Raw genomic sequence first — 24360 nt, forward strand, 5'->3', positions numbered from 1 at the left:
CCAAGGTGTGGTATGTGACATAACTGTGTGTGCCTCGGCCCCTCCACGAATGTTGACAGGGTGGAGGGGGGCACTGCTGAGTGCCAGGCTCTGAGCCAGGAGCAGGCATTCCCAGTTAGGCAGAATGGAAGTGCTGCTATATTAAAGGTAGTGAGGGGAAGGGATTGGGAGGGGTGGGAAGGGAAGTTCCAGTATGTGTTGTCTAGTAGAAATTCTCTGGACCATACACTGGGAAGAAAGGCTATACCTGTAGGGAATCGGGTCAGTATTCCCTGGTTGATAAGGACATAGTACAATGTCTTTTGTGGGTGTTCAGTGGGTGGGGTTTGGTTTCCTGACCCTCAGAGATGATAGTTGATTATTTTAGAAGACATTCCCAAGACAGGACAGAGAATTTGTATACACATTGAAGGTCTTAATGTATTGAAGCAAGAAGGAAGCCTCTTTGACAGTAGTTCTCAAGTAGAAGCCTTTGTTTCCCATATTGATAAATAACATAAAGATCAGGTATGCAGAGAAGTTGGCAGGCAGGTGGTGCAGTAGAAGGAGGAAACCAGGGTCCTGGGAGCAGACCATGGGCTGGCCTGGGGCAGGGATGAGGGGCAGGAGGTAGGGCAAGGACAAGGAGGGTAGATATGAAAGCTAACCTAGCAATAAATACCACTGAGGCATGGGTAAGCTTCCAAAAGAAAGGGAAGGAAAGAATAGCTAGCATTTGTTTAAGAATGATATTCATCAAGACCAAGAGTTTCCGGCGTGTGCTCTGTGTTCCCGTCACAAGGCCTGAGTGCTTTGCATATAGTTGACCCTCACCAAAAACCCGTGAAGGAAATTCTATAATTTTCCCCATCCCCAGGCTTACAGGGGAGAACACTGAGGCCCTGTGTGGCAAAGGAATTCACCCAAGGTCATATAGCTAGTCAGGAATGGAGGTTACTAGGCTGTGTCCTAAGAGGTACCTGGAACCGAGAACACAGAATTGATCATGACACTTTCCTGCTTCAAACTGTAGGTGAGGTCTCATTGCTTATAGTGAGTTACCCCATGCCCTCACTGTGCCCATGTTGGGCCTCTGCCTCCTGGATCCCAATATTTGGCTCAGATGCACTCTTTTCAATGCCTTAAATACATCATGGTTTTCCCATCTCTGTGCTGGGGACTGTTGCTCTTTCCTCACCTACACTGGCCAAGCCCCATCTTGAGGGCAAAGATACTTGAGAAGATTTTTGTCTGATGTAAGTTGTCCATAGGTGGGGACTAAGTCCAGCTTTGTTACCTCTCTGCCTCCAGTGCCTGATCAGGATCCTTACGGATCTCTTTGTGGCTCTCTCTTCGGGTGTTATGTTTTGTTTTTTAAGATTTAATTTATCTATTTATGTGAGCACGAGCAGGGGGGATGGGCAGAAGAAGAAACAGCAGACTGCCGCGCTGAGCAGGAAGCCTGATGCGGGACTGGATCCCAGGACCCCGAGATCATGATTTGAGCTGAAGGCAGATGCTTAAGTGACTGAGTCACTCAGGAGCCCCTCTTTTCAGGTTTTTACTCTAAACCAGTGATGTTCAACCTGAAGGCCATCAGGCAGTGTCTGGAGCCATTTTTTGGTTGTTAGAACTGAGGGAGGTGCTCTCGGCATCCGGTGCATAGAGGCCACACATGCTGCCACACCGCATATCCTGTAATGCACAGGACAGCCCCCACAGCAAGGAGCCATCAGCCCTCAATGTCAGTAATGATGAAGTTGAGAAGTCTTGCTCCAAAGTGACATTCCCCTCAAGGCCATCCTTGGTCACGCTATCTAAAATTTATTCTTTATTTTATTTATTTATTTATTTTTAGAGATTGTATTTATTTACTTGACAGAGAGAGATCACGAGTAGTCAGAGAGGCAGGCAGAGAGAGAGAGGAGGAAGCAGGCTTCCTGCCAAGCAGAGAGCCCAATGCGGGACTCAATCATGGGATTGACCTGAGATCATGACCTGAGCCGAAGGCAGAGGCTTAATCCACTGAGTCACCCAGGCACCCCAAAATTTTATTCTTTATTTTATTTTTATTTTATACTTAATTCTTTTTTCATATTATTTATTTATTTTATATATATATATATATATATAGAGAGAGAGAGAGAGAGAGAGAGAAAGAAAGAATGAGTAGGAGAATGGCTGAGGGAGAAGGAAAAGCAGATTCCTTCCCACTGAGCAGGGAGCCCAACGCGGGGCTCGATCCCAATGACCTGAGCTGAAAGCAGATGCTTAACCATCTGAGCCACCCAGACGCACCCCACCCCCCATATTTCATTCTTGTTCTCATTTTCTACTCTATTGGTTTTCTCCTGTGAGCCTGCCTCTCTCTAATAAATGATATATTTCATTTACTTATTATTTTATTGTTTGTCATCCACTAGTATTTAAGCTTTATGAGAACAGAAATTTGTGTCCCTTTTGGTCATTGCTTTATCATTAATGCTTAGAACATCGTCTAGCACATAGTAGGTGCTCTGTGCGTATTTGTTGCAGGTATGAATGAATTCAGCCTCCTAGGTAACCATCGTCAGTTCATTAGAAAGGCTACTTAGGTTGAAATCCATTTGCCATCCATATGGAGACTATTTTTGAATCCTGGAAGGTGACGGCATGGGAAATCTTCCCTTTTGCCTCCTTTGGTAGTGATGCTGCCTCCATTTTAGCCCAGATCAAGATCCGCCAAAAATGTTTTTCCTAAAGGCAAGAGTGGGGATGGTGGGCAGGTGCTTTCAGTGAACAATACATCCCTGAAGAAAGCAGTGTTCTGGAAGGATGCCTTTGAAAGTACCTTTAGAATCATCCTTCTATTTGACAAATAGAGAAACTGAGGTGTAAGCACATAGTCTAGGCATATTTTGCCAGATTATTTGATTTGTATTTGCTTGAAGTCTCCCAGCAAACTGTCAGGATTAGAATTAGAACCCAGTTTCTTGCCTCCCATGGAGATGGAAGGGGGAAAGTGAAAAATGCTGCCGGACAAAATTTGGGAGCTGGCAGAGAGACCACAGTTTTCTAAAGCTCTCTTTGCCTTGCAAGTTGTGAACTCTAGTTGACAAGGAAGCAAATCAGATAGTTAAATGCAGAGCTTTCTGAAACACTGAGATGCAAATTAGCCCCAACCACACGCAACTGTGGATTTGAGGTTGGCGTGCAAAATAGAGAGTTTGCTTCCGTCAGGCTGCATGAAAACTCACTTTCATAGATGGGTACTCTCACTCTTCTCAGGCAGGCATTATGTAAGGCACAAGGGACACAGTGAAAAATAAAGCAGTGATCCCACCCTCATGGCGTTTTCAGTCTTGTGAGGGAGATACACTGAGCGGGGTGTCTTATTTGTAATCCACTGAACCAGCCAGCTAATTGGATTTTTCATTTTCTGAGAACAGGGAACTTTATCTTGGGTATCTTTTATGCCAGCTAACATTGATGGCCAGAACTGTAATGATGGACAAAAACTAACCAGTGCTAATTGTGTGCCAGTCACCGTGCTAAGCTCTTTCTTGAATGTATCAGTTCATTTAAACTTTGTAGCAGCTCTACGATTAGTTACCATTATTGTTCCCATGGTCACAGAGAAGGCAACAGAGACTGAGTACCTTGCCCAGACTCACAGAGCAAAAAAGGGCTGGCCTTGGTGTCCAGACCCAGGCTGTCTGGTTACAAAGTATGCGGGCTGTACCATAGTTGCATTACTGATAAATCCTATTTAATATTCACGGCAGCCTTGGCCTTGGGACTTTTCCCACCACTTAACGATAGTGCTCTCTAGTGGATGTTTACTTTGTTCCAGTCACTGGTCCATGCATTATCTAGTTTAATCCTCACAACGAGAGGTGAGATAGCTTTACACAGGGTGAAACAGACATGGAGAACTTAATTTGCCTGAGATTACACAGCTACTAAGTGGTGCAGTCAGCATTCTGGATACTACATATATTGTATGGAGTCATACATACATATAAATTTATTTGTGTATACATTATATATTCTGATATCCAGACTCATATGATACAGGGCATCATATAATACATACAGTATATGGGATAGTACAATATACAGCATTTTGTGTCTGCCTTCTTTCACTTTGCATAATGTTTTCCAGGTATCTGTTACAGCATTTATCAACATTTCACTCCTTTCTTTGCAAATAGTACTCCAACACATGAAGATACCACATTTGGTTCATTTATTTGTTCATCAGTTGATGGACATTTGGATTGTTTCCATTTTTTGCCTGTTGTGGATAATGAAGCCATGAACATTCACGCACAAGTCTTATCTATGACCTCTAATTATTGATATTTTCCCACAATCCTTTCTGTCTCTCTCCCAACAGTTAAAAGGGACAGGTTCTAGAATCAGATGACATGGATTTGAACACTTGTCTCTAGCACTTTTCAGATGTGTGATTGGGAAGATGAAGCTGCCTTCTGAGCTTTGGTTTTTCCACCTGTAAAATGAGGATAATAACAGTAGCTTGCCTGGAAATGTTCAAATGCTTGAAGCAGATAATGCACAGTGTGCAGTTCATAATTAAACACACAATAAATGTGTGCCAGGTAAACAATGGAAATACAAAGAGCTACCCAAAGGAGATAATGTATCCGCCCACGGAGTCTGGAGTCGAATTGCTAAGACGTGAAAAATATAATAACTAGGCATCATATAAAATAAAATAAAAATGTAGTACTAGAGGAGTAATCAGCATAAAGTTTTCTATGAGTTGAAAAATTAAAAAAAATAATGTGTCTCTGTCTATAAAATGGAGACTTTTTAGTAGGTGGAAGGCCTGTGGGGCTTCCAGCTGGAGGCAAGACTTGGGTGGGAATCCTATTGAATGAACACAGGTGATTGGGACAGAGTAGGGGAATGTGGGGTAAGGAGGATATTGCAGGTACAGGGACAGAGGGGATAAAGGGTAAAGCTTGTCAGGTTTCAGTGTCCTCGAGTAGGGTGGGTATTGAGTGGGTAAGCAGGCTGGAATCTGTCTCCTGTGCCCTGGGGCTTGTGGACCCAGGTCTTGTGGACCCAAGATAAGTGAGAAGTGACCACCATCCACGAGTTCCCATGTCCCCCCCTCTCCAGCACCATGTGGAGAGGAACCTACCATGTGTGTTCACTTTTTTGATATTTCCACAATGACATGCATGTGCAGTGGCTATTTTAACTTACCTTTTCTTGGTAACAAGTGAAATAGAAAATCCTTTCATAGCTTTATTGACCATTTTCTGGGAATGATAGTTTCTCATCCTTTGCACTTTGATATTTGATTGATTTCTGATTTTTCAAAAAAGTTTTTATTTTAATGCCAGTTAGTTAACATATGGTGTAATATTAGTTTTGGGTGTATGATGCAGTGATCCAACATGATGTCTGATTTTTACAGTTCATTATACATTCCAGTTACTAACTCTCTCCCAGACTGTCATCTAGACTATGGCATTGTTTACAGTGTCTTTTGTCATATGGTATGTTTATATCTTGATATATTCAAATGGATGGCTTGTTTCTCATATTATTTGTCCTTGTGGTGTGCTTTGACAAAAGTTTCCCCTGTGCTGAGATCATATGCAATATTCTCCTACCTTCTAATGGCTTGAAAATTTTTTCTTCATAGACATGTTTAATCCATCTGGAACTTACGTTTGGTTATGTGATGTAGAACCAAACTTATTTATTTTTTCCATGTGAAAAGCCAGTTGTTTCAATCCTGCTTATCAAGTAGTCCATCCTCCCCTGAATCTCTAGAACGGCCATTTCGACTCTACACTCGGCTTCTGCCATGCTGTCCTGCTCTGTGTTCCATTTGCTTTCTTCCTTTTACATCAGAACATAAGAATGCCTCTGTGTCATTATAAACCATGGACGCACATTATTTTTAAAGATTCCTCTTTTTCCTTCTAGTGGACTTTTCATGGTTTCTTGAATCATTCCTCTCTTGCTGGGCAGCACATTGTTTTAGTTTTTATGCTGTTATGAATGCTCCTATGGTGAATATTTTTGTGTATAAAGCATTTACATATTTTTGGATTATGTCCTTTGGATGGATTCCCAGAAATAGAATTACTGAGTCAAAGGGCATAAATATTTTTAATGCTTTTAATTCATGGCATATATTTATTTTAAAAATTAAAGTGCATAAAGATTCTGGTAAGTTCCTGGTAGTCTATTATGTAGTTGCAGTCAACTAGGCTATGACAAGTCCGAGTCTGAGAATGGCGGACCCTGTGGAAGCAATTAATGTGGTCTCTTCAATAGATTTATCTTTACTCTTTTCTTGTTTGTTTAGCACATTTTTGGTATATTCATTTATTCCGTTGTTTACGAAGCACCCAATATGTGCCTGGTTCTGTGGGAAAGCGGACAGCAGGATCCTGTGCTCCCAATGACTTGCATTTTCCAGGAGGTAGGAAGACAATAAACAAATTTCATTTTATTATTTTTTTTAAGATTTTACTTATTATTTGACAGAGAGAGACCCAGTGGGAGAGGGAATATAAGCAGGGGGAGTGGGACAAGAAGAAGCAGGCTTTCCACTAAGCAGAGATCCCGACGCAGGGCTTGATCCCACGAGGCTGGGATCATGACCTGAGCCAAAGGCAGACCCTTAATGACTGAGCCACCCAGGCACCCCAACAAATTTTAAAAATCTAGTGATAAGTGCTTCCTGGAGGAAAAACATTGACTGATGTGATAGTAAGTTGAATCCTGTAGATTGCATGGTCAAAAATGACCTGGAATAGGGGTGCCTGGGTGGCTCAGTTGGTTAAGTGGCTGCCTTAGGCTTGGGTCATGATCCCAGGGTCCTCAGACTGAGCCGCCATTGGACTCCCTACTCAGTGGAGAGCTTGCTTCTCCCTCTCCCTCTGCCTGCTGCTCTGCCTACTTGGACTCTCTCTCTCCATCTCTCTGTCAAATAAATAAATAAAATCTTTAAAAAATGACCAGGAAGCTGAGATCTGAATGACAAGGAAGAAAAAGTCAGGCTAAGTACAGCAAAGTCATCCACTTGGTTAAGGAATAGTTAATGCAAAGGGCCCTATGGCAGAGCAGGAGTGTGGCCCCAGTGTAGAAGCAAGGTCCCTGTGGCAAGGGCCTGGATCCACAATTCAGACGTGAACTGAAGCCAGAAAGGAAGACCACATCCAGACTTAGTGTGCTCCCTGGTGAAGCAACAATGAGGAGCCATGGGAGGGCTCTAACCAGGAGTGATGCGACCAGTGGCATTGTTTAAAGGTCACGCGGGCTTCTCTGTGGAGCATAGGCTTCAGGGAAGTCAGAGTCCTGGTGCAGAGAAAGACAAAGAAGCAAGTACTCTTATCTAGGCTGGAGTTACTGGAGGCCCAGATGAGCGGTGGTGGCAGAGAGAGAGGAGCGTGCGTGGGTTCCATTTGAATTTTGAATGTAGATTCATGGGAGTTGCTGACAGAATAGAAGTGTGGGCTTAGGAAAAGAGAGGAATCAAGAACATGTCCTAAAAGTGGGTGTAGGACACTGAGAAACTGGCATTACATCGTTGAGAGGGAGAAGACTGGAGAGAAGAAGTCTGGTGGGGGGTGGAAATGGGGCTGGGGCTGGCTTCCGCCATGTTGCATCTGCAATGCCTCTTTGGTTCTCCAGTGGGGCAATTGGTGAGGCAGCTGGCGCCACAGTTCTGGAGTCCTAGGGAGATTCTGAGAGCCGTGGTACAGGCATGGGAGTCACTGGTAAATTACAGAGAATCTAAATCCTCTGGTAAACAGGAGTGAAAATGGAGAAAAGAATGGAAACCTTCAACTATGGTCAAGATAAACCTAGCTTCTGAATATGCTCATTTTCTTCTGTTTATCTTTGTGAACAAACATCTTTTCCTTTTTCCCAAGTAGGAAGAAGGAAAAACTTGAATTTTCTTTTCCAGTGGCTCCCTGATGCCTCAGTCTTGGTCCAGTCTCTTCCAGTTTCTAGTGGTGAATCCATGAATTATTCCTTCATTTGATTCTTATGCAGTTGGGCAGGTTACAGAAACAAGCTTTTGCATCTTGCAAGTGTTTCCAGAAATGTTTTCCTGCCTGCTGTGTTTATGTTGGAACAGAAAATTTGTACGTGATTTTATGATGAGCTTTTCTTAAGACATAGAAGTTGCTGCCTCATCACATTATGCTGTCTCAGGACCCCTGGAACCTGGGTGCTGTAATGTAATAGGAGCTTTGGGGCTCACCACCACAGAGGGACCACCAATGAGACTCCTGTTTTTTGTTTGTTTGTTTTTTTTTTAAGTTTTGGTAAGACTTTATTTATTTATTTGAGAGAGCTGGAGCAGGGGTGGTGGGGGAGAGAGACAAAGAAAGCAGCAGACTTCCTGCTGAGCAGGGAGCCTGAGGCAAGGTGGAGGTCAATCCTAGGACCCTGGGATAACCTGGGCTGAAGGCAGATGCTTAACCTACTGAGCCACCCAGGTGCCCTGAGACCCTTGCTTCTAGAGTGAGGCCTTGCTGTGTCATTTTCAAAGTGATTTGCGTGGGGTCCCCAATATATTATTTTTCATATGTTAGAGTGCATGGCTCCATGTTGGAGTAGAAAACAGAAAATTTAATTATGAAGAAAACATTAGTCCTCTTTCTCTCCAGAATAATGCAGATAAGAATAGGTAGTGAAGTTCTGTGGTTAGAAATCAAAATGATTAGGAATCAAATTCCAGTGTTGCCTCTGACTTGGTCTGTGACCACCTGAGGCATCAGTTTCCTCATTTAAATTGTACCAATTTGATCAGGATGCTGTGAAGACTAGGAAATAATTCATTGCGAAACTCTTAGCATTTTCATTGATTCACATATTAAATATTTAATACCCCTGTGTGCCAGACACGTGAATGGAGAAGACAGTGAAAGTATTCAACCATCAAGAGAAGACAACTATTGTTTTTCTTCAGAGTTTTGAAAATATGCTCGGTTTTCATAAAAGACATATTTATTTTGTTAAGTTACAGAATTTAAATACTCAAAAAATCAAGTACTAATTTGTTGCATATTGGCCAGGTATTTTGTGCTCTGTCTGCAAAATGTACAAGATATGGATATAGATCCTACCCTCATAAAGCTTACAGGAATTAAAAGAAAATGAGTCTTTCATCATAGTTATGCTAAGTCCAGCAGCAAAAAGCTCAGCTTTGGGTGCGTAAAACATGTGTACATTTTAGTCATTAGTTTTAGATAATCATAAATAACATTTCTCTTTGGATGTTCATAATTAATTAATGATTTGGTGGGTCAAGGGTGAAGATTGAAATGCATGAATTTCCCTAGGTGTTTGGGGGGAAAAACACTGATATACCTTTTGCTCAAGAGCCCTATCTGCCAGATGCCAAGTCCTATCTTTCTTTTTTAATACACTTCTTTCTCAAGACAGCACCCACATGCCCTAAAGAGTGAAATATTGTGAGTACTTTCTGAAGGGAAGCCTTGAATTGTGAGTTGAACCCTGAGACGGTCTATTGGGACACATAATTTACTATTTGATAACATGGTGTTGTAAATTTCTGTTAAAATTATAGCTAATGTTTCTTGTTAAATAAGATGCAATTTAGCTGAGAATGAACAAAATCATAGATGACAAGGAGAAAGAAAAATGTAATCCCGGGGACATGAGAATAATAATAATAATAAAAAAAAATCCCATGATAAAAAGAGAGGATTTCAAATGCTCTCCTTGTGTCCAACACATGCTCCTGCAATTACCATATCATTTTTATTCCCCCGTCTTCATGTAGAATTGCACAGATGTGGACAACCTTGCTTTGGGCTCTCTGTTCAAGAGGGGGAGCCCCAAACAGTGCACTTAGCACTATTGGATGTTGAAACAAGTAAGATAGTCAAGATCTTGAAGAACATTGTTTTGGATGAAGGAACATCATAATAGAGTGGTTATGAGAGCCCCAGCTCAAGAGCCAGGGTCCATGTGTTTGCATTCCCTGCAACCTGGTAGCTCTGTGATCTGAGTAAATACTGAATTTCTCTGTGCCTCAGTCTTCACATCTATAACATGGGGTTTTGGGAAGGATTTATCCCATAGGTTGTCTGTGAAATTTCAAGGGTTTATGTTACTCAACCTGTTCAGAATGGTGACTGGTACATAGTGCTCTGTAACTGTTGACTGCGATGATTAAATGTGGCTGATTCAGAATAAAAGTCATTTGATACATGGTTCGAAGAGTGGCTAGGGATTCAAGAAGTGAAAGGACTATTGCAGTTAGAGAATGTAAGTGACCTGCTCTCCCTTAATGGGAGGGGGCCTCCATGAAAAGAAAGGCACGAGGTTGGGGTTCTTTATTGTCTCCTGTCTCAATACAGGAGCGTGACGGGCAAAGAAATTTCGGGAAAGCAAGGGATGACCCAAGTGTGCTTCTGCCTCTGTCCTTGAGTGCACTCATTCTTTCTTCATTGTCTTCTGAGAGAGGTGAGCTGACAAGTACAAAATGGGAGTGACCGAACTGGTAAGATACAAATTAATAGAGTGCTGTCCATGTGTGTGTACTAGGAGGAAGGGTCATAAGATGTTATTTTCTAGAACCATGAGATACTAGAAAAGTCAGTGCTCTTCTCATCTTTCTGTTTCCAGACCCCTTCATACACCATCTCCCCTTTGACCTGTTTAAGTTTATTTTAATAAAAAAACACATTTTTCAAGAAATAGATGCTTTATGTATGGTTTCATTCTTTAGAGGGGGTGTATGTGTGCCACGTGACAAGTGGTTGCCATGGTAATTTCTCATTATTGTTGAATTGAAAAATAATTACTCTGGCAAAAATCCCACATAACCTGTCAGTGCTTAAGTTACAGATGCCGGGGGGCAGCCCTAGCCCCGGGATCCTGTTTTTGGTGGAAAGGGACAGAGACGGGAACAGGAGAGAATCTGGGATGGAAGGAAAGTGCTTTTGTGGATTTTTAAATGTAATTAAGCCTCTCTGCTATTTGACCCGAGTGCCTCTCTCGTCCTGATATATGATTTCGCTGCCAGTGGTATTTGGACTCACCTGTGAGATGGGACAAAAGGACCAAAGATTTTAATCACAGAACTGCATACAGGAGCTTGTTTGGAGTGGAGAAGCTTCTGTGGCATTTTTGCCTAATTAAAATATATGAGAATTATCGACACCACTCCCCCTGCCTGTGTTTAGGCTGAGTTAATTTCATCTTTATTTACCTGGAGGCTGCTCTCTGCTATTGTTACTTTCCAGCTTTGGGAAAATAATCCACTTTTTACTTATTAATATTCACTAAACACTAAATATGTACTGCTCAGATACCAAACGACAGCAAGGATTGGGAGGACCTGTCTCCTTGGAAAAGGCAGAGTTTGATAAAGAGCCTTGTGGTGGGCAGGTTGTACAGAGCGGGATCCCCACCTCCTCCCACGCTGATTCTGTTTCATGAGTTATTTGGAAGGACCATGAAGAGCCTATGTTTTCGTTCTTGGGTCGGCATCAAGAAATAATCCTCCTTTTGTTTAATGAAACCCCTGAGATACACTCTACCTTAAGAGAATAATAGGCAAATTGTTTAATTTCATTTTTTAATTTAATAGTTTATTATTATTCCATTACTGCATCTTCTTTGGACTTTTAGATGCTCATCCTTCTCCTGGCAGGTTGGACTCTGTTTTGTAATTATGTTGATCCTCTTATTAGATCCCACTTGGAAAGACATTTCTTAAAAATGCACCTTGTTTCATCTTTACCCATGCATCAGTCAGACCAGAAGGCTTCAGTTTGGAAGCACAGAGACCTCTCAATGTGAGAGCCAAAATACAGACAAGTACATACCCTCTTCCTGTGTACAGCCAAGTTAGATACATGCTCCAGAGAACTTCTTACACATGTACACAAAGCAACGTTATAAAGATACTTATCACAGCATTGTTGTAATAGCAAAAAATTAGAAACTGTTTAGAGATCATTAGTAGCAAAATGCTTAAGTAAAATATATTACATTCATTCCGTGCACTATTATGTAGCTTATATAAGGGAAGAAGCCCTAATATATAAAATAGATAGGTCTCCAAAAAGCAATGTTGAATGGAAAAAAAAAAAAAGGGCAAGTTTAAAGAAAGGAACTTAATGTATGAAACCATTTAAATAAAATATTAAAAACATAAAATAAGACTACATATGAATGGAGTCCTATGTGTGTATAAATATAAAAGATGGGGTAGGAAGAGCCGAATGAATTCCACAAGACAGTTGTTTATGGGAGCCTGGGGGAGGGGAGGAAGAAAACAGAGCAGGATATGGGATCCAGAACATTTATTTTTATTTATAATTTTAAATTCCTTTTAAAAAGGAAAATAAGAACTTTTATAATCGTTAATTCTAGATAATGGGCCCATGGGTCTTCACATTATCTTCTACTCTCTATTTTAAAAAATTAATAAAGTAAAACCTCACTTTCTTAAGTTACAGTCAGTGAAGTATATTCATTTAACCAACATTTTGCAGAAAAGGACAAGAAAATTACCCAAAAGGTGGTGCATAGAATGGCAATGTGGATGTGAGATCATTTTGAAAATTCCTGTCTCCATGTGAACTTCTCACGTGCCCGGGTGCCTGCTTTGCAAGGAAAACAGGGAATTTTGTGGTTCTTCCATTTCTCCAAAGATGGAGGTGCAAGGTTTACAGTCAGGAGGTGGGATCCTAGCCTGTAGGTACAACTGCCGAATGTTCACTGGTCCCTTTTTCTTTATATTCCGTTGGCCCCTTGCTCTTCTTCCATGTGGCCAAGCAGAGCACCTGTAGCCTTTGCAAGGCTCATATCATTTGAGATGACTAAAGCCGCACAATGGAGGGGCTGAACTATTACTGTTACCCACACCTCATGAGGTGAGCTAAGAACTGAGCTTCTACCCCCCAGGACTGTCCAATCTCTGCCACAGGTTTCTTCTTCTTTGGTTCCACAGAAGCCTTTGTAGGTGCATTTTAGCCAGCCTGAACACCCAGCCTCATTATTATGCAAATGTCTCCCATCAAATTGCCTAACTGATCTCAGGAACTCAAGTAGGCAGCACAATGGAGGCAAGCCGTCTATAAAAAGGAAGTGGATTTTCAGAGCAAGCACATGAAGTTGGGGGAAAGGGAACAAAATCTGAAAATGTCCCAGTCAGAGATCTGCTCCGGCAGAATTTTCTCTAGGTACTCCTGGCCACTTCATCTACACTTGTGAACGACCTTCACCTTCAACCTAAGGTGAAAAATCACTTTTTAAATAGAATTATTTGAAGGAAATCATGGACTAGTAGGTTCATCAGTTGTAACAAAGGGATATTGATGATGTGGGAGGCTGTGTGGGTGTGGGGGCAGATAATAGAACAGTGCCCTCGCTCATAATTTTGCTGTGAACCTAAAACTGCTCTGAAAAATCAAATCAACTTTAAAAGTTGGACTAGAGTTAGACTTGTAAGTGAACTTCAATTTACCACCACGTTCTAGCTGTCTGATCTTTACTGAGTAGTTTAAAGTTTCTGAAATTCGGATTCTCTATTTGTAACTAGTTTAAGAGTCAAATGAAATAATAATAAGTAATAATAACTGCCATTTATTTTACAGCTACTATGTGCTAGGCAGTTACTTTTTAGTCCTCAGAGTGCACTGAAATTATTATTCCTACTTGATACATGAGCAAATAGATGCAAAGAAGTCAGGTGACTTGACTGAGGTCCTCCAGTCCTGCCAGTAAGAGGCAGGATTCACACATTGAAGTCACTGTGACATGGAGGTTAAAGATATTAATTCTCCATAAGGCTGCTTGCTCTACCCCTTGGTAGCAACTTGGATAGTTATGAATGTAAGAGGGTACAACTCATGTAAAGCCCTTAGAAAATACTGAGTTCTGGGTACGACTCTTAACCCAGGGCTCCCGACGCATGTGTTTTTTCCATCATCTTCTTCCTTCACACACAGTCAACATAAGACTGACCCATACTTCACAGCAATTTTTTGTCAAAGCGTTACTCCTTTTATTCCTTTTCCTACATAAACACCTAATCTCTCCTAACTAAAGACTAATTCAAAAGCTTTACATAGGAGTGTCTGGGGATAGTTGATAATTATAATTTTAAAATGCATCAAAAAATTGGTGTGCCATTTTAGAAATATCAGCCAAGAGACAAAGTAGGATCAAAACAATCAAGATGTCTTGAAAACTTTGTAGAGTGAGTTTCTTAAGTTGGGTCTGTGATGGTACACTAAAGAATTCCATTCATTCATTCATTCATTCAATCAGCTAACCCAAAAATATATATATATATATATTGTAACTATTCTGTGTCTCGCATAATCACATTTTTCATTTTTAGTTTTGAAATGTTCTTCTAAGCAAAGCCAAGTGATTCTTTTGTGCATATAGTCACCCGATGTAACCTTCCCTGTCCACACCCGTTCTGACATTTCCTGAGATGTTAACTCGTCTTATGTTCCATTGCAGTTGGTTGAAGGGAAGAGCATGTCTCCTTGTGCCTTTCTCAGCTCCCGCCAACCCTTGAGTGTCTAGGTGCTCTGGACCCTGTGTGGCTGCTCCCTGACACTTTTTACCCCTCACTTCAGTCCGAGTCCTTCCTTTGCTCCCAGGGCCTTCAGATCAGCCTGGGTTCTCCATGGGCTTTTGCCTTTCACTGCTCCATTTCCTAGCAGGAACGCCAGAAACCCAGAGTCAGATGATAAGCAAATACAGGTGCAGGATCTGATTTAGTCACAGACCTTTGAGAAATCACTAGGGCAAAAGAGATTTGATACACCCCTGTTCTAACTGTTGTGGGCAGGTGTCGTTGCCAGGTAAATGCATTACATATAGTTGGAATGAGAAGAAACGTGCTTGGTTTATCAACAGGCTTCTTATAAAGGGCATTTTTGATATGGTTCTTTAGAACATGCAACACCTCCTCCTTTAAAAATGATGCTAGAGATGGTAGGTAGAGGCAGGAAGAGGGCATTTTATTCATTTTCACTGTGCCCTGGGCATTCTGCTGGGCACTTTAGACCCACTAATTTATTTACTCCTCACATCAATTCTGCAAGATAATTGTTATTATGGTTGTTGTTGTCACATGTACTCCACAAGAAAATTATTACTCTTGTGTTATTATTTTTCTCAACTTGCAAGTAAGGAAACAGGCTCAGGAAGGTAAACTACGTTGTCCGTGCTCACTGCTGGGAAGAGAGCTGGGATGAAGCCAGGGTCTGAGGGCTGCCAGTAGGCGTGAGTTCCGCCACTGATGTCATTCCACATGGGGTGCTTTGCCGTGCGAGGTGGGGCACTGACCGTCCCTGGCAGCAGGAAGCAAGGAGCTGGACAAAGAGACCAATCTGAGACAAAATATTCCCTTTTCACTCTCTCTCCCCTTCTTTCTAAGTCCTAACCTCCGCCTTGGCAAAGACTGCCAGAGAAATGAGTCAGGCAGAGGGTGGGGCTCGGAGGTCAGAGGGCCTTGAGTCGAAATCCCAGCTCCACTATTTATCGGCTGACTGTACTTGGCAAGTTCCATTAACCACCTGTGCTTTGGTTTCTGAGGTTGTAAAGGAGGGGTAGTACATAACGGGAGCGGCTTCATTCATTCACTGAGCAACTTCTATTGAGTCGTACCATGGGTTCGGCACCATTCAGAGCAAAATGGAGCCCCTGCACACAAAAAAATTAAATTATACAGGAGAGCAGACAAAAAAACAAATAAACAAACAAACAAAAAAAACAACAAAAAAGAAAAAAAATAAACCCCACCCAAAACCAACAACAGACAAACAAAAAACAGGGAAGTAGTAAGGAGTAAGGAGGAAAATACACATAAAGCACTTAGAGTAATGCTTGGCATGTGGTAAGCACTCAATAAATGTTAACGATTATTCTTTTTCCATCTGTGTAGCAATTTGAAATAAAATAAACCACTGTACCCAGGCTCTCAAACGGGGTTTCTTTCCCCAGCTGCTTCTTCCACTTCCAACCAAGCCCACTGATTTTTCTAGAAACTCTGACAGCTTCCATGACACCCAGACTTCGTGCTGTGATCTCGGGTCTGGAGGGAGACTACCTGTTAGTCGCTCACTTGGGTGTCTCCTGCTCATGGGCTTTAGCCCTTTGAGGGTAGGGACCCATCTCTCAACCAGCTGTGTGCTCTGAGGGCCTGCATGTAATAAGTGCTCAATAAATATTTGTTTTGCGGGGGGGAGGAGAGATAGTTTGTATGTGGAGCCATGAATCGCCCCTGGGTGCTTTTATATTTACTCTGTTTTACCACGGAAAGTATTGGCTTTTGGTGTGGTGATTGGGAGGAAGCCAGGAAAAAAAAAAAAAAAGATGAAAAAATTCATTTGCCTGAGCTGTTGCTTTTCTGAAAACGAGAACAGACAGCATCAATCTTTGGTGGCCCTTTAATTATTCTTTCCAGGACTGAAGGCTCATTCCTGACGCCTGCCAGTGACAACAACTTAATGTCCTCATAAGCAGAACAACTTAATGGGAAGAAGAGAGGCTTGCAGTTTCTCCACCTGGGCCACGTCAGTGGGGGCCACTGAGTGGGGAGCTGCCCCCCTCCCCGACAGGCAGCTGCAGGACATCTACTCCTAAAGTTTGGCACAGACCAGCGATTCTCTGGGAAAAGATTGTGCTTAAGAATTTGGGGGCACACGGGGCAAGATGCAGAGCACAAGGGCAGCTGTGATGCCCCCTTTTGGAATATGACGCTTGGCGTAACCCTCCTGATTCACTCTGATAGGAGCCCCCGTCCCCCCCAATGATTAACAGTGATTTTAACTGCCTTGAACCGGGCCAGTTTCAAAGTGTTTTCTGGATGAACAAGAGACACACAATCCGGGCGCCTGGGTGGCTCAGTGGGTTAAGCCCCTGCTTTCGGCTCAGGTCATGATCTCAGGGTCCTGGGATCGAGTCCCGCATGGGGCTCTCTGCTCAGCGGCGAGCCTGCTTCCCCTTCTCTCTCTCTGCCTGCCTCTCTGTCTACTTGTGATCTCTCTCTGTCAAATAAATAAATAAAATCTTAAAAAAAAAAAGAGAGAGAGAGACGCACAATCCATGACAGAGTTCACATGGATAGTTTGCATTCTGCTGAACTGCTCTATTTTTAATGATCATGTTATTAACAAGGCAACAAGATTGCCTATAATCTTAAAACAATCCTCGAGAACGATCCATATGCATGTGATGGGTGTTTGTACAACCCTGGACAGTTATGTATCCTCTGTCTGCGGCAATATCTGTATCTCATAGGACGTTTGCATAGGGTGGGGCTACAAGTCACACACACCCCCCTTTTGAACTGATTATCTCTTAAAAATGTACTCTCCTTAACCTGGTTGTGATATGGTGGTTTCTGTTTGTAAAATCAAATTCTGAAAAGAGCAGAGAGAAAGAATGCCCAAAAAGAAGTTAAATGCATTTTACATGAAATGTAAACCCTTTTTGTTAAGAAATGTCACATTGTGTTCCAAAGTACATTTATTAAATCTCCCCAAATATGTCCTGGAGAATTAATTTTCATTCAGTTCGCGTTCACTCATTTGTTGAATTGGAATTCAGTCCCCATTTGAGGCAATTAATTTGAGGAGTGACCACACGCTCGCCCACCCGCCTTCTAGAACACCCACACACATATGCTGAGTAACAAGCAAGAGGTGGCTGGGTTTGTCTTTCCTTTTGCTTTCCTTTTCCTCTTGTGAGGTAGTTTCTGTTCTCGCCTGTTAAATAAATGATCTGTCTCTTTGCAGGATAGCGACAACCTCTGGTGGGACGCGTTTGCCACCGAGTTTTTTGAAGACGACGCCACATTAACCCTTTCATTTTGTTTGGAAGATGGACCAAAGCGATACAGTAAGAAAGAAGTTTATTTTTCTCATATTTCTTCTTTTTGCGCCTATAAGAAAACCACAGGGGTCTTCGGAGAATAGCACAGGGCTGACAGTCTGACAGTAACTCCCATCCTGAGGAGGTTCTTGCTTCCCATCAGGGCTTTGTCACCGGGTGGCAGCCTGAGTCGGCTGAGAGAGTTTTCCTTCAAGGCTGAGAATGTTTGGGCACCTGTCTGTTTAGCGAGTGAGGCAAATATGAGCCAAGTCACCCAATGATAAGTGGGAGCTGGATGGCGGGGTTTCCATCCACCTCTTCTCTGTGACCTTGCTTTATCCCTGATAGCTGACACTTTACACCCAATGTTCCGCTTCTGAAGGTTCCTGAAAGAAAGAAAGAAAGAAATTCTCATAGTCACTGCATCAGCCACAGCCTCCTAATTTCTTCTTATCAATTATCTCAGGTATTTATCTGACAAGTGCTATCTTTTCTTGGGGGTGGGGGAGAGAGGCCACCCCTGCCTTGAACATACAGTTTTGGATTAGTGTTGACAGAATTATAGTCCCTTGTCTTTCCAGCGAGTGATAACTCTGTAAAGATCCTCAAATTACTGCCTGTGGCACCTTGGGTAGCAGCGGATTTGTCCTGATTAGGATCAGCCAACTTGTCAGAGATCAGATTTGCTAGTTGTGCTATAAGACCAAGAGGCATAGAAACATCAGCACAAAAGCAATTAATGTCCGGTTAGATCAGAAAGCGATGTGTTTTCAGAAATCAGGTTGCACGTATGAAAGGATCTGTCAGAGGGTAGAACACCCCAAATGTCACAAACACAGAGATGATGATGGAACCAACTGCCGTGTGTACGAACCCGCCAATCCAGAGCATTGGGCAATGATAGATAATAAGACTCATGAGAAACATGATTAAAAGTCTGATTGTTGCTAAATGTGTTTCAAAGGCACTAGAGTTTTTTCCTTTTTTGTTTTTAACTTTAGAGGACTTTGGACACCTTAGTCGTATTTGGATCTATTCTATGATGAGCTGATTAATTATGCTAATACATGCATGGTGATTTTGCCCAAGTGGCAAACTGGGGAGAGCAGGACAACTTGAACTTGCTGCCCAATTGGAACTCATTGCCAGGAACATCTCTTTAGATTTCTTTGTTGTGGGCTTTTAAGGGTGCGGGATGTTTCTGGTAAGTATTTTGGGCGAGAGGGGCTGCTGGTCTGCCAGACAGTGGGTTGTTTTAGAGTGTCTTTTCATTCAACATAAGGACTCCCGTCGTAATCACTGGCAAGCCCAGCTCATGGGGGTCCTGCAGAGTGAACTTGCTTTCCTGTGTGTGGGTGCCCCCAAGCAGCCTCATGCCCTGGAGAGTAGGAGAGTCGGGTGCAGAAGCCGCTGTTTCAGGAGTCCTGGGAGATAAATGAACTCTGCAATCCAACAATTACTCTCTCCCCAAAAGCCTGCCTGATCAATGGTGAATAATTTCGAACCACGCAGTCATCCATCCTCTGAGCCTTCTTATTTTCTGTAAAGGCATAAGCTCAGATAACTTCCAGTTATCAATGTTTTATGTTCTTGTGGGTTTCTTTGTTTCATTTTGTTTTGTTTTTTTGTTTTGGGGGGTTTGCTTGTTTTTGTTTTTGTGTTTGCTTTGTGAATCCATCAGGGTCTGCTCAGGGAACTAGAATTACAGTTTTAGAGTACATCATACTAACGCAACAGGGTTTCAGTCTTCCTTCTGCCCAGCCCCCAACCCCAGCACCATTTGAGGGTAAGGCATGATCAGCACCGATTTAAGATCTTACTTATACCCATGCACAAGAGTAAACGCCTGACTATAAGCCATTGTTGTCCAGGTTTCTTTGTTTCTGTGAGCCAAAATATTTCCCGAGCAGAGAAGAGAAGCAAAGATGATTGACAGTTTGGAGCCGAGTCTCATCAGCTGCTTTGCTGACAGCCTGGTGATGTGCACAATGCTGATGTGTGGGCAAGTGACAGGTGATTGACAGCCCAGGACAGGGAGACAGGGAAGAGGAAGCATGCTTAGAACGCCTGACGCACGCTGTTTATGCAGCGCTCCCAGCTCTGGCGCTGACACCTTAACCCGTTCGCCGTCCAGGCAGTGAGTGCCAGGCTGTGAAAACACCTGCCAGTGTTGGGCAGCAGGCTACAGCTCTTCCTCGAGACCTCCTGGGGAGCTGACAATCCTGAATTTCTGCGAAAGAAAACAAGACGTGGCTATTCCATTTCTCTATGTGAAAAATTTCCCCAAATTACAATTATCTTAGGTACAAGGAAATATGTCAGATGGAGTTTATTTAGCCTCTACTAGAAAAAAAAATTTTTTCCTTCCTTTTCTCTCCCCATCTCTATGTGTTTACAGGGTCCGTCTGACTCTAAGATATCTTATCTCTAAACTACAGTAAATCCTATAATATGTGTTGGCTTATTTACTTGGTGTCTGTCACCATCCTATTAGAATGTCATCTCCGTGTGAACATGAGCTTTCTATTATTTATTGCTGAATTCTCAGATTCATACAGGAAGTTGTACACAATAGGTGCTCAATAAATATTTGTTGAATGGATGATTGAATGAATAATGGACATTTGGGGAAAAGTTTATAACACCAAACAGTATGTTGGCAAAACAATTCCTTGACCTAAATCACAAGACTTTCTAAAGTGGGAAGAACGTGATCTATAGTGCTCTGCTGGTGTTTTCAGAGAAGCTCTAGAATAAGGTCTGATCTACTTTAAGCTAGAAGAGGGAACCAGCAATATAATAATTCAGGAAATAATTATGCTTTCGGAGGCAGCATACAGCTTCTCTTTCAGAAAACTCCTCCGTATTGATCATCAATCCCGTCCCCAAGCCCTTTCCTCTCCTTATTGGCGGGAGGGTAACTCCCTCCTCAGGTGGATTATGACAGGACCAGATGGAGACTGCTGATGTCTTCCTGGAAGACAGGGGGTGAGGTTGGTGTTGCGAGGTGACAGGTGGACAAGGTTAGCAGGCCATGAAATTGAGCTGTGCGTCCCTGCCTGGTGCAAGCATCAGGAAGGTGTTTCTTTAGCAGCTGGAGATGTGGGCAGTTCCAAGAGGTAGTTTTCTCCCTGCGTGACATGGAATCTCAAGTGGGGAAGAGACCTGAGACAGGTAATTCCCTCTTTGTCAGCAGATCAGTAGTTAAAGACAGTTGAAGCTGAAAAGCGTCCTTTCTGAAAATGGAAACTTGGTCCAGTGAACCCCAGGTGGTGAGTCATTGGGTCTCAGGTCGGCTGGCTCCAGAGTCAAAGCCAGGGCACCCTCCTTTCCCTACCCCATCTCATGTCTACATCACCCCGTAGCTAAAGGGAAAAAAATGGATTTGTCAGTTCACACATTTCCAGGACCAGAAGCCACAAATAATTACCACGGCTTCCTTGACATGGAAGGCAAAGAGGATCAGAGGGATGACGTTCTCATGCCCTGGGTATGTTTACTTTATAATGCTAAGTCCAGCACGATCTGCTGTTCCCTTCCCTGTCTTGTACAAAAGTGATCATTTTCAGGTTGATCCCTCATTGTGAGCCTCAAGCAAGTACTTCTAGTTCTCTACTCCTTTTTGTGCATGTAAAGGAATGGTGTCCTGTACCATTCTCTCCCTGTGCGACCATCACAAACACCCTTTGGGAGATGGTACGGGTAACCCCCCAGGAGACCCAGGCTGTGTCCAGGTCCACGTTGGCCATGCTCTTCATCTGTAGGAAAGATGTGGTTCATTCAGGAGATCTCTCTTTGCTGGGAGAGATGCAAGGAGAAAGTTCTCCTGATTCTCATGACATTGGATAGGACGGGGGGTTGCACCATGTAGCAAGCACGTTTGAATGTTAATTTGTGCTTTGATTCATGAACAGAACTTCCATTTCCTCCTCCGCAAGATGTCATAAAACTGTCATTGGCTTGTGTGAAAATTAAGTGAGATAGCACAGTCAAAGAGCCTCAGACCATTTGAAGCATACAGTTGGCAGCACTGATGATTACTATTGGTAACAATGCATTCTCGTAGCTTCTGTGTCGTGAAGTTTTTCAAATGGGCTCCATGTGCAGAACTTGCTGCAAAGACTCGCTGTTTGGCTGGAAGTCACACAAGCCTTCTCTTGGTCAGTTTCTACTGAAATGCAGCACAGAAGAGACTGTGTCCTTCAAGGCTTTCCTCAGAAACTCCCTATTATTTCTGGTGCATAGATTATGGTCAGCAGGAGAAGAGAAAGCAGAAGGTGATTAAGAATGTGTGAGGCTTTGTACTTTGAGAGACTGAAGACTCCAAACACTAAAGTATGTCTAGGTTGGCATTGCCTTGGAAATTAAGGTAAAAATGATATAACTGCCAAAAAGCCATCTTGTTTCAGGGCGCTGCCCATTGGCCTGCTTTTCAGAGAAAAGGCTTTAGTCAGGGGCTTGGGGTCTGAAACCTGAGCTCCAACCCGGGTTTGTCTTTTACTACTTGTGTAGTTGGTGAGCATCAGTGACCTCACCCAAAAAGGGAGGGCTTGTTGAGATGATGTTTATAAAGTTCAGCAGAGTTTCCAGCACTTTGAAAATGCTCCTTAAATAGCTACTGTTTGATTGAATTCTACTGTGTGCATTTCTGCCTCCAGATTGAGATCTAGGACAATTCAGACAAAATTATCATTAATCCATTTAAATTTTTTTTTCTTTTTAATTTATTTTTTTAGAGAGAGTGTGAGTGAGCATGAGCAGGGGAAGGATGAGGAGGGAGCAGGGGGTGGGGGGGACCTCCAGCAGACTCCCTGGTGAGTGTGGAGCTGGATGAGGGGCTTGATTTCATGGCCTTAAGATCATGACCTGAGCCGAAATCAAGAGTTGGACAGTTAACCAGCTGAGCCACCTGTCACGAATCCTTCAACTGTTGTTTGTAATTTGGGGTTGGTGGATCCAGTAATTTTCGATCATATACTTATTTTATCTTGACTAAGGAGTTCTCGCGAGACAACACATTTACACAGTCACATTAGTCCAAGACTGATGTTTTTTTCTCTGTAACTGCAGGGGGTTGGGGGGACATTTCACTCAACAACAAAAAAAGAAAATTTCTCTCAACAACAAAAAAAGAAAATTGTTTTAGAACATATCGTCCCCCATGCCCTTATTTTCTTCTGTTGTCCTCAGTCATCCGGTCCCATCTGATACTGTGAAGCATTGCCCATCTGCCCCTCAGTGGAGCCATTCCTATACTTGCTGTTTCTCCTTAACATTTGCTTCCTCACATCCCTTTTTTTCCCGGAAGCTCCGAGAGCATTGCGATATTAACGAAGTTCTTCAATTTTGTCTTGTAATATGTGTTTTTATGTGTTGTGTATTTGGATGTGTCCCCCTAAGGTAGAGAAATTCTACGAGCCTCAAGTAGCTTCGCTATCTCTGGTTACTATTTTTCTCCTGCTTTTTATTGGCTCACGTCATCCAGCTGTGTTTTTATTGTGCTTGCTATATAGGAATTCTGAAAGCATTTCTCCCCCTCCTCAACTTTCTCTTTTTCTAATATAATATTGCATGATTAAAAATGTATTTCTGGGAAAATCACTCCTTGAATATATGCATAGGTGTTTTGACACGGCATATAGTAACTACTTGGCACAAATGTGGCCGTTTAAAAAAGTGCAGAAAGGGTTCACTGCAGCACATGGGGAGAAGGGGTTTACACGGATTGGAAAGGCTCCAATCTGTGCGTGTCTTTTCTATGAACAAGGCCTCTATAGAATTCACCCAGATCTGAAGAGGCCCAGGTTGGTGTCGCTGGTGCTTAAAGACCCTATGCTTTCTCACGAGACAAGTGCCAGCTGGCCCTTGAGATCTTCCTCAGTACAGCAACTTTGTTTCTCTGAAAACTCCTCAGTTGTTTAAAAATTGATGAAGGTAAAGATCAAAATTATGGTCTTTGGATCCATGCAGATTCATTTTGAGCTTTTTGTTCCAGTACAGCTGTGTGATGTAGGCATGCGAAGGACATGAGGCATGTTGCTTAAACTGTCTTAACCTCAATTTCCTCATATGCAGCATTAAGATAATAATAATGCCAACATCAGAGGGTACATGTGAAGATTAAATAAGATTAAATTACATGTAACCTTTGCCGAGTGCTGCCCATGGAAAATACTTACTGCATGAATAAATACATGGAATTAAAATAGAGGATAATTCCTACTACTCATCCAGTCAGTTGGCACATAGCAGGAAGAACTCGGGATTTGGGCAAATCAGACCTGTCTTCTTTCTATATGGGAACCTTAAGAATTTAAAGATGAAGATGGCAATTTAAACATGTCCTGGGGTGCCTGGGTGGCTCAGTGGGTTAAGCCTCTGCCTTCGGCTCAGGTCATGATCTCAGAGTCCTGGGATCAAGCCCCGCATTGTGCTCTGTGCTCAGTGGGGAGCCTGCTTCCCCCTCTCTCTCTGCCTGCTGCTCTGTGTGCTTAGGATCTCTCTCTCTCTGTACAATAAATAAAT

The 24360-nt window shown here is 42.6% G+C and overlaps 1 protein-coding gene across 10 annotated transcripts in view; it reads left to right on the top strand.

The window, feature by feature from the left end:
• The window catches only part of LDB2 (LIM domain binding 2), a 375542-nt gene that overhangs the window by 117313 nt on the left and 233869 nt on the right, over positions 1-24360 (top strand). For all 10 annotated transcript variants that reach the window (XM_045998065.1, XM_045998063.1, XM_045998062.1 and 7 more), the window contains exon 2: positions 17760-17862. In XM_045998065.1, coding sequence (XP_045854021.1) covers positions 17760-17862 — 103 coding nt within the window. The remainder of the gene's footprint in view (positions 1-17759; positions 17863-24360) is intronic.

This window comes from Meles meles, chromosome 2 (assembly GCF_922984935.1).
Source record: "Meles meles chromosome 2, mMelMel3.1 paternal haplotype, whole genome shotgun sequence".
Lineage (NCBI taxonomy): Eukaryota > Metazoa > Chordata > Mammalia > Carnivora > Mustelidae > Meles > Meles meles.